Raw genomic sequence first — 11,186 nt, forward strand, 5'->3', positions numbered from 1 at the left:
GCTACGTAGTTTTAAACCTGTTGTTATTGGTAGCTCTTTATATACTTTAAAAAAATATATAAGCAGCTACTTACTGATAGCTGCAACTGCCTAACGTCTCAAAACACAATGAACACGACAAAAGCTTTTGCCGGACAGAAAGGTTCCGCGAGAATTTTTTTAAAACTATATAGAATATTCTAGATTAAATAGGTCTGCCACAACATTTAAGATATGTGAATAAAGTATTTAAAGCCAATTATATTTTTAAAAGAATTTAAGATATTTTAGTCAAGTTTACCTGTAAAAGACTTTATTCCTTAAAGTGTTTCCTTACGATGTTTCCAGAATGCATGACGAAACAAAAAAAGACCCCCACAAAAACAAAACAGGATTATGGAGAGGGCTTTAAAAAGCAATTTATGTAACGCTAAGACTTATTTCCTGCCCCATAATTTGAAATTGTTCAATTACACAACCGCTGGCCGGTGAGGATTTCCCAGCCATCCCCCGGCAGCCAACCGTTTCCCTTTCACACGATTGCAACAGAAACACGATTAACTCGAACCATGACGTTAATCCCAGACAAACACGTAACAGAAATCAGAACTCCCCTCTGTAAGGTTTGTTGTTTTACATTAAAGGCACGTCAGGGCCTTCAAACAGTTGAAACGCCAGGCGTTAGCGCCACCATCTGGAGTGAAGAGTCTCCAACCAAACGAGGCTGGCTTCGTCCTCCCCACCCCCCCAAATAGCTGTACTTCCCCCCCCCCCCCCCCCCCGTGTCTATTCACACGTCTCCTTATCTAAATAAAGCAGAGCGAATGCAGCAGCTTCAGATAATGGGAGATGAATGGCCTGTGGAAACAACCTCAGCATTATCTCCTTTCTGTGCTGCTGGAAGAGTTTCTCTGCAAACATTGCAGGAATTGTTTCCCAGGACTATTGTTTTGATTTAAAAAACAAAAGAAAAATCATAATAATTTGTATGCGTCTGTGGTTCTGTTTGCACCATCCAGATAAGGGAAACCGGCAGGTCAGTCCAGTCGTGCACCGTAGAGCTGCTTCACCATGTACGGCCCCTCCAGCTCGTAGCCCATCTTCCTGTAGTAGTTTCTGGTTCCTACACCTGCAGAAGAAGATTGTGACAGGAAGGTGATGTTCTCACAGCAAAAAACAAAACAAAAAAAATAAACCAGGATAACTACGGACATTTTGTCAACTTCACCAACCCGTTCATTCCTCCAGCCACCGGGGGGCGCTGTTATAAAAGTGCTCACTCTGCATGGCTGGAACGGAGCTGTTTAGATCAGCTTTTAGTATCCCAAAACTCAATGAAAACTTTACAGCTACCAAATTCGGCGGAGCTGTTTGACATTCGGGTTGTTTGGATTATTTTGTCGAGGGTCGTTAATTTTAGCTAGCATCTGCTTTTAGGCCTCGTTTTGCATGTTTTACCACTTCAGCCTTACAAGAACAGAACTCCACTGTGGAGTGTAGTTATTTTTGAGCCGGTGTATATTGTGACTGGTGTTCCATCCTGAAATGGACGACTGATTATATTTGGTTAATGTCTTCAGGGTCCTGACCAATTCAGCTAAACTACCGTCGACCCAATTATTTATTTTTCGGGGTTTTTTGACATTTTTACAAATGCTAATGCTTTTGGCATTGTTGGTGAAAGCCCGGGTTTATTTTTGATTTATTCTAACAGAGTATTGAATATATTTTTAATAAATGACTTGATGTTCATAATATGGCTAATGAATAACCGAACATGCCAATTTGTGATTAATGTAAAACTTGATTATTAATAGGATGTCCGGGTGGAATTTTGAAATGTTACAAGTAACTATGTATTTAATTTGTTAACTGCTGATCGCTAATTGCACTTTTTGTTGACTTTATTTATAGGTCAAGTTTTTTTTTTAACCCCACAACATGTTAAGGGTGGTGAGTTGGTAGGACAGTTTTATCTCTGGACCTCGGATGTTCCCATTTTGGATAAATATTTTATTTAATTTTTTTTAACTACTCCCAGTTAGTGGTGGAGGATTTTTCTTTTTCTCTAGCTCGCCAACCGTAATATAAAACAACACATTCAGACAATCACAGTATCAACACTTTATGCATAAAATAGAGATATGTAAGCCTCCATATGAATACATTTTGTGCTACTTCTCGTTGTTAAAAATGATTTTGTTTCAGGTATGAAAAATGAAAAGGCTCAATCATTATAAATCCAAAATAAATGTGACATTCATGCCGATTCTGACTGCATGAGAGCTCGTAAACGTTCAGCTTGTTACTACCTGAGATGACAGCCAGTTTGTGCGAGCCGTGTTCCCCTCTGGCTATTCTCTCAGCCTCCTCCATCAGCATCATGCCGAAGCCCTGCAGGATCATTAAAACACCATGAGGAGGCTCGTCTTAATTGTAATTGGCTTTGCAGAGAGCTGAGGACGTGATGTAACTCTTTCACCTGGTGCTGGAACTTGCTGGGGTCGCGGCTGCTCACTGGGACCACGCTGCCGTAGACGTGCAGCTCGCGGACGATGGACACGCCTCCTTTCAGCTCGGGTCGGAAGGACTGGGGCGAGCAGCGGCGCAGGCGCAGGAGACCGATCAGGATGTCCTGCTCCGGGTCCTCGTAGGACAGGAAGGTCTCCCAGCCGCCGTTGGCCACGTAGTCCCTCCTGACCAGCTCCACCTGCACTCAGAGCGGAGTGAGGAAACGGCAGGTCGTGATGTTTCGATGAATGTTTTCGGCCTGTGGGAGGTTTACCTGGTAAGGCCTGACTTTGTGGTGGATTTCCTGAATGCCAACTTCTCGGGTCCGTACGTCTCGGCACTGAAAAGAGCATCACATCTCCGGGTAACAAAATGGATTGTTTTGGTTTATTCCATTTTTTTTTTCTTTCAAATACATCATCATGCTGTCCTGGAACTGGATCACCCTGAGCCAGTGGTGGACACAATTCTGCTAATGTGCTAACGGCAGAGCTAATTTCTGGTTCAGCTCTTTAAGTTTTTTGCTAGCTTTAAAAACATTTAGCATCCTCTAGAATTTATCTGGAAAAATAAATTCAAAGTGCTAATTTATTTGTCTGTTTTGTAAACTTTCAGTTGAATAGAGTTCAACTGAGGGCGATGTAACACTGACACTTGGTGGGTGTCATGTATCAACCATGTTGATACATGGTTAAATGTGGAGCTTTAGCGTTAGCTTCCGCTAAATACTGTGTTGGTGTAGCGCGTTAGCGGAACGAATGTTTATGATTAGTGCTTCATGGTTAGCAAGCTAAGTTTTTAGCTAGCTGTATCCTGAACTCTGGATTTTTTTTGGTGCCATTTGCTGTTAGCGTAGCAGTTTATCTACTGTTAAGAAACTTAAGTATCTAGATGTTTATATTCATGCTCTTATTTTGAAAAAGACTGCTTACACAGCAGTTCTGTTTCGTCTTCTCACGTTCTCCATCTCTGTGTCCACCTTTGTGTATTTTTACACAATTAGTCATTAACACCAAAACTTTAGTGTCGCAGATGGAAGTCATAGGCTTATGGCTCTTGCTGTATTGATAAAGGAGTATTATGGGTTAAACTAACAAGTGCCCGTCAATGTTTGCTGTTGCCATGACAACCCCTCATGTCCATCCAGGTCAGTACTCTTACACGCCATAACATTAAAGGCGTCTTGATTCATGGTCACTTTCTAGAGAGCCTAGACTTCACAGGAAAGAAGAAACCTTGTAGATTTATTTTTAAGTCGGAGAGAACTTTCCTCGCTGCCTGGATGGCAACAGATACGCTCACATAAAAGCTCCGAAGCAAGGCAGAAACCGCTAAAACGTAAGGAAAGAGGCAGACGGAAATTAGGTCAGACTCGGGGATAATTTCCGCTCCGCATCACAACAGGTTTGTGGAGATACGATGTCAAACGCAACACGCCTCCTGCCACTCCGTATTCAAATGAAGCCTGGGCAGAAAAAAGACAAGTAGGGGATAGACGCTGAAGTACAAAGTGAAGAAAGAAGAGAACTTGTAGTTTTTTTTGTTTCTTTTAAAACTCTTCTTGTTTTTAACAGAAGCGTTCCCAGCCCCGTGGCTTTTATCTAAGGGTGGATTTTGCCGAGCGCATCTGATGAAAGCTGAGGGGTTTCCTGCCTCCCGTCACCGCAGCTGTAATCTACTTCACACTTAGACATGAAGGAGGGATGGAAGGAGGGAGGGGAGTCTTCCTGCGCTCAGCTGTACCAGAGAGGCTTTCTGGGTCCATCATCTCGCCCTGCCATGAATGAAAGTGACTCCTGTTATCTGCCGGTGGCCGCTGCCGGCCCCTTTAATGGTTCGCCGCTGGACTGGAAAAGCCCGTTAGCTCAAAAATAAGCCGACGCAGGATCTTTAAGGCTCCTACTGTCTCACCTCAGTGCCCATGTCCTTCATCCGAGCCAGAGCCAGCTCCCTCAGGTTGCCGTGCTCCACGCCGGAGCTCACCAGTGGCATGGGGATGTCCCTGATGGGGCAGAGCAGAAACCATTAGCAGTAACCACATCTGTTACTGGTTCAGTGCCGTACTAAGCTAGAACTTTCCCCCCTACTTTAACCACCAACCTTAAAGTATTTCAAATGACTGACCAACATTAGCACATGATTGGCAAAACAAAAACAATACACTCTGAAAGTGTGTATTGTGTATTGTACCTCGATTAGAAGGGCCGTACTTTGACTAGACCATTCCAGCACATTACTTTAATCACTACCAAGGGTGTAAGAAGCTTCCACTTTGGGCCATATAAAGATCATGAATGTGAGCCAGGTGTGGCAGAATGTATAAAAAACCTCCAGCTAAATAAACTTAAGAACAATAACAAATAACCATTGTGTATTTGAAAAGTACTAATTTTAAAATTCAATACTGAACATCTTTTCACATTGATGTAATTTGGAATGTACAGATGAAAAATTGCTTTGATTTGATTGATAAAATATTTAAAACACACAACTGTTATTGGAAAATTCTCTATAGAGTCTAATGGGCTACAGAAAAAGTCACGGCGCCCTGGATTTTATTGATTAGGTTGTCTTAAATAGTCTTAGATTCATGCATGTAAAATTAAGTGCTTAAAATGTCTTAAATTAATTTCTTTTAGAAAAAGGAAGCTGGCCTCCAAGACGTTAATCACAGGTCTTGAATTTTGCCTTCAAAAGACTATTCAATCTGGTCCGTTCTATTTACTTTCTCGCTGCTGATATACCCTGGCTGGTTAGCTAGCTTTTTTGCATCCATCATGGGTAAGTGCAAACTTATCGACGTTCGTACATTTCTGTCATGATACAGGTCTTAAATTTCATTCGTTGTGGTATTAAAAAGTCTTAAATTTGATTTGGTGAAACTTGTAGAAACCTTGTAATAGGACGGTACAAATGAAAATGTCTCGACACATTTGCAATTGTGCCACACTCTAAACTTCCTCCCTGACCTGCCAGTTATGCTTCTTTTTCAATAGATTACATTCAGGTGGGCTTTTGAGGTTTACTGATAACATGACTTTGAAGTCATATATGTGTGAGTCCGATTGCTCCGACCTTCCAGTTCGCTCACCTCTGGACGCGGTACACCCGTGTCCAGGGCGGCACCAGGGCCAGAATGCGGGCCACCAGGTCCACCAGGGCGCTGGGCGTGTAGCTCTTGTAGCGGCCCGTCTTCCACAGCTCGTACAGACCCGTGCCCCGGATCACCAGCGTCGGGTAGAGCTTCAGACCATCGGGCCTGAACGCCGGATTCTCAAAAAACTCCTGCGACAAACATGGACACCTCATTTCAGAACAGGATGTGGGACATGTCAGCAGCTACAGCAGGTTTCAATTGTCATGTGAATTTTGCCGCGTTTCCTGATTTGGAGGGAATCAACCAGGCTACGCAAAAGCATACTGCCTAATAAATGATTGCTGTAACAAACACTATAATGTTTGTTATGTCTGAACTTATTTAGCAAATGTGTTTTCATCTCCCCTTTGTGCATTAACTCTTTTTCGGAAAAACCAAAAACCACTTCAAGTGTAGTTACGTTTCCATTGACCTTCAATTTCCGCAAATTGGAATTACATACCTACATGTGCTTAATAGAAATATGCTAATTTTGAAGCAACATTGTTTGTGATAGGATGAGGTGATTTTTCAGATGAACTGAAACTAGTGCATTTTGCAAAACTGTGATTAAAACACTTTTTTCGCATCACAAAAGTGATTACCAAGCCGATGTTACTACTGGCAAAAACAACAAAGAGCAAGTGGAAGGAGGATGACGGCGCAGCAGGATTTTGAATGATGATAGCTTGAATAAATTTATTTATCCAGGCGTGATTTTGGCATTTGTTATTTAATTTAAACACCGCAATTGCGATTTTTTAATAATTTTTTTGCATTAGCGGCATATCAACAACGTTTTGCAGACATTTATAATGGAAACGTAGCTATAGGGGAGAATATTAAAAATTTTGCTGTTTCCGTTAACCTTTTCCAAAGCAATACTTCAAAATGTGCATTAAAAAAAAGTTGATGGAAAAACTGCTTCTGTTTTATCAGCTAAATCGGAAATAACCTCAGCTCTGTAACGAACCGTGAACAATGACCTAGTTAACTTTAGATGCAAAGCTAGTTTAAGCAGAGGAAGGGCGGACAAGATGATTTTATCTGTTTTCTAGATGGAACGGATCAATTAAGTTCATTGACATGAAAGCAGCTAACAACTGCAGCTCTTCAGCTCACTGGAAGAGGGGGCGAGGGGATCCGTCGTAATTTCCAGTCATCCTCCTCCCCTCTGCACCAGCTATCACGACCGTGAAGATCTGGATTCTGGAATCGAGGAAAGTTACCAGAAATAAGCCGCGTTATCGTCTCCTTATCGTCTCTGCTGCTAATCACACGAAGACGTGTTCCACACGGGCCTGCGGTGAACCCACAGGGAGGAGAGGCGGCTAATCAGACGAATAACAACCCGTCTATAGGGACTGTCCTCAAGATCCTGCACCTGCTGCCGTTTTCAATTGTGCCTCCTGTCTGCCAGGAGAGAGGAGCGGCGTTGCGGAGGCCGGACCTGGGCGCCGTGATAAGAGAGCGAGAGAGAGACAGAAAGAGAGAGAGGAGGGCCTCGGGGTGGCAGGGGGCGATCGAAAGCCATTACAGGGACACGAGGAGGATGCGGGATTCTCCTGCTGTCTGCAGGACGTGGTGGACACCTGTCTGTCTGAGCCGGTGTTGCATCATATTAGGTGACCACCACTGTGGCCGGTGTTACACCACGTTCTGTGACCACCGTATATTGTGACCAAAGGAGGCTTTAGAACGAGGTTGGGATGCAAAATGAAAAGTAAATGAAAATCTGAAGCATGAAAAGCAAAATACTAAACTCTACTACTCAAGAATTTAATATTTTTTCTGTAAGTTACAGTTTGGTCACAGTATCTGATAAGACCTATTATATTCTGTGACTGTCTATATTCCCTTAATAGTCATATTATTAGTGGTCAGATGTTACTTTTTATTCTTTCCTCTGCTTTTTATTTATTTTTCCTTTTGCGTTTGTTCCTCCGCCCTCCGAAAACCGTTGAGTTTTTGTTGTAGGCGTAGCAAAGTGTTAAAATGCAACAGCGCCTCCTATGGCCACAACAAACGGTGGTCACAGAAAATGGTGCAAAGGCCAAAACCGTCCGAGCGAATCTGGTCCAAAAAGACAAGAAATGCTAAGTTGGAAGCAAACAAACAGCTCTCTGGTAATCTCAGCTGCTGTTTACATCATGAAGGCAACATTTACTTCCCATTAAAATCAAATTAGACACTGCTAACAAACAGCGGCTTTGATGGGTTTTCTTTTTTTTAAAAAGAATACGTGCATGCATTATTTGTTTCTGCTTAATCCTTTTAATATAAGCTGCGGTTCTACATGGTGCAGGACGGCGGGGGGAAGATCTGACGAAAATTAACGGCCCCGATCATCCTCAATGTCGAGGGAACACATATCGACTGTATGTCGTCTGCAGCATTTTAAATGGATTTCGATGCTGTTGGTTATGGTTGGGTGGTTTCAAGGAACGGCTTGTTGAGAGACCTAGAGGAGAAAACGAGGAGGTGATACAATATTCTGAAATGTATATTCAACTATGGGGAAGAGCTCACGGGTTTATCAAGAAGATAAAATTAAGTAGGAGAGTTAAATAAGTGGAAAAAATTCTCGAAACTGTCTAAAAGAAAACAGATGAAAGCAAGAAAACTTGAAGGTTTTGGTGAAGTTTAAAGTTCTATTCAGGGTTGGAACTTTACCATGCTAATTTAGATTAATTACATTGATTTTAATGCCTGAATACAAAAGGTTCCCAGCGGAATCTTTGTAGTTTGTGCGTTTCCGGTACACCCGTAAATCCGATGCACAAGCAACATCCAAATAACCGCAACGGAAGACAAAGTCACTTCTCTTGGTTAATTTTTGCTTCAAAAAACAATCTGATGGGAGGATTGTTGTGTTTAAGTTGTGCTAAAAGACGTTAGCCTATCAGTGACGCTTTTCAAGCCTAAAATAGCATCTCAATGCTAAACACATTAGCAAAGCTAACGTCCTCAACGCTAATGTCAGCATCCAGAGTTCACATCTCTAAAGAAGGATTTGTTCAAAAAAGCTCCATGAATGATTTTCTGAAACACTGGAAAGATGAATGGGTAGAAAAGCACGCTGCACCAATCTGATGGTAAAATAATGGAAATAAGAGATTAAAAACAATACATATTTTTGGAAGCAGAAAAGGGTTTTGAATTGAAAATGTTGCTTTTCTTGAGTCTGTAGGCAGTTTTAGATTAAAATATGATTAACTACAACAAATTAATCACATTTAAAATTTTAATCAAGTTCCACAACTAATTTTATTACATTATGGCAGGAAAAGCAGGGTTTGTATATTTAGCGCGTATGTTTCGAGACTGTCTATGCTTAGCCACAACTGACAAAATGTAGCAACGTTGGTTTGTTGATCTGAGAAGTCTTTTAAATGCATAGATTTATAGGAGCTGCCATAATGTGTTATCTGTAAAGAATTTGTGGCGTTTTCCAGAAGAAAACCCTTCATTTAGCTCTGGAATTTGAATAAGTACACGTCTTAATTGTATCAAATACCTTGTTCTAAAAAGCAAGGTATCAGTTCCAAATGCTAAAATTTGCTACAATTAACCACGAAAAAAACCCATCTGTCTGACCACATGTTATCTTTTCATAACGACTTCTACCAACCTCCCTTCCATAAGATGTCTGACTACAACAGGAAAGGAAACTGTTTCTGATGATGTTACGGAGCATCACCTTAAAATAACCAAACTGTCTATTAAAGTTGCAGAAACAAAAGAAAATCTAACTTTCTAAATTCCTACTATTTGAACTCAATGTTTTGACCTTGTGTTTGTGTGCGTGTGTTTAAATTTGCCCTGTGTGTAATTTATCACCTAAATATAGTCATTATTCTAAATCATTATTTCCCCTTTCCTCTGCATCATTTTGACATCAGTGGCAAGAACCTGGAAATCTTAGCGCATGGGCTAATTTGGTTCCCCTGACAACCTGTCAGCTACCCCTGTGTCCCTCCCCCCCACCTCCCCCGTGTGTAATGGTGGGGAGCGAAATTTTACGACACGGACTCAAAAATCCCACGTCGCTTCGCTTCGGAGCCGTGAATTTCTCCTCATTCCTGATGGCAGACAGCGTGCCACGGAGGATTAGATATGGCGAAGGGGAGAAAAGTGGGAGTCACACACACAACTTGTATAATCTAAGTGTCATTGTGATAAGAAAAGAGAGAGGGGAAGAGCCGCAGAGAGGAAGGCAATGCGATCAGAGGAGGAGGACAAAGGGACGAGAGCGGGGAGATTGATGAAACGGGGTGGAAGGGAAAACTTACGACTGGAAAGGAGGGGGAGAGAGGAGGATAAAAAAACTCTACAAACAGACAGGAGACAGGAAATACAGAGAGTTGGAGGAGGAAGATAAGTCCAGAGGACGAGTGGTGGAGGAAATGCTGCAGGAGAGGAAAGGAAGAGGGTCAAGAAGAGATTTAATCTGCTTCCCTGCAACACGCCGACCCGCAGCTGCCCTTCATATTACTATTACACACACACTGACTGACGCAAGAGGTTCACACAACACACACACACATATACTTCCAAACACAGGTAATCCAAGAAATATGTGAGAAGGCACAAACTTTCAAGTAGCCTCATTAAGGAAGTGGACTGGTGACGCCACAATAAGCTGATATTCATCCTGCATGAACAAGTCTGGAATTCACAAACTAATTTGTTTGTTTTTGCTATAGGCTCCTGGTGTTTGTCTTCAAATGCATCAGGAGGCAGTGTGGGACGATTATTGTCCTATAGCATTGAGATGAAAGGCTGATATGCACCAATGTGGGAGATGACGGGGAGTAATTACTGATTAATTACTTAATTAATTGCCATTAATGGCAATCAGTAGGCTAATTAGATTGATAAAAATGATTCCAGATTAAGTTAGCCAACTGCTCCTTATTAGAGACACTGAAAATGTTTTCCGAGTCAGTAAAACTTTTATGCAAACTAATGAAACAATTCACATGAGATCAATCTGAATAACATGCCAAACACATAGCCTTTAGCTCAGCCTTTACCTCGCTAAAGGCTGAGCTAGAATCGTGTTTTTACAGGTTCACGTTGACCACGCGAGCCGAGCTAGAGGTGTGGTGTTTATATTTGGCATGGAGGGCGCAGATAAATATTTCTAGTATTCTAGTATTCTACTAGTTGTGTGCAGATGCATTCTAGCAACCCTAGTAGATTTTTAATGCACAAACAACCAGAGATAATTATTCTGCCATCGTTTTAGCGCCCCCGTTAGCATGGAGCCCCTATGCGCTGCCTATGGTGCATACCCACTGTTCGCACCACTGCTTGGGACGTGCGTTGGTGTAGCCTGGTAAAAACCAGGCACTTGTTCTATGGTTTGCTTCATACAAACAAGCAACCTGGGCGACTGAGGAATGTGCAATGTTTTAACTATAAACCTAGCGTTAGCCCTAGAAATACCACGAGAATTATTGGTATTCTAGCTCCAATACGGGAGAAAAGAGGACCCTGATTTTGTTGACCTGCCACTGTAAAAAATATTTTCTCAATGTGCGATCTTTGACATTTC

General features: G+C 41.9%; 1 protein-coding gene across 1 annotated transcript in view; it reads right to left on the minus strand.

The window, feature by feature from the left end:
* Positions 1 to 764: 764 nt before the first annotated feature.
* The window catches only part of elp3 (elongator acetyltransferase complex subunit 3), a 26,761-nt gene continuing 16,339 nt past the window's right edge, over positions 765 to 11,186 (minus strand). Inside the window, exons 10-15 of the mRNA XM_023347319.1 lie at positions 5,582 to 5,775; positions 4,402 to 4,492; positions 2,765 to 2,830; positions 2,462 to 2,689; positions 2,292 to 2,373; positions 765 to 1,108 (exon numbers count right to left, since the gene is read on the minus strand). Coding sequence (XP_023203087.1) covers positions 1,017 to 1,108; positions 2,292 to 2,373; positions 2,462 to 2,689; positions 2,765 to 2,830; positions 4,402 to 4,492; positions 5,582 to 5,775 — 753 coding nt within the window. The 3' untranslated portion in view covers positions 765 to 1,016. The remainder of the gene's footprint in view (positions 1,109 to 2,291; positions 2,374 to 2,461; positions 2,690 to 2,764; positions 2,831 to 4,401; positions 4,493 to 5,581; positions 5,776 to 11,186) is intronic.

The sequence above is a fragment of the Xiphophorus maculatus genome, chromosome 15 (assembly GCF_002775205.1).
Source record: "Xiphophorus maculatus strain JP 163 A chromosome 15, X_maculatus-5.0-male, whole genome shotgun sequence".
NCBI classification, from domain to species: domain Eukaryota; kingdom Metazoa; phylum Chordata; class Actinopteri; order Cyprinodontiformes; family Poeciliidae; genus Xiphophorus; species Xiphophorus maculatus.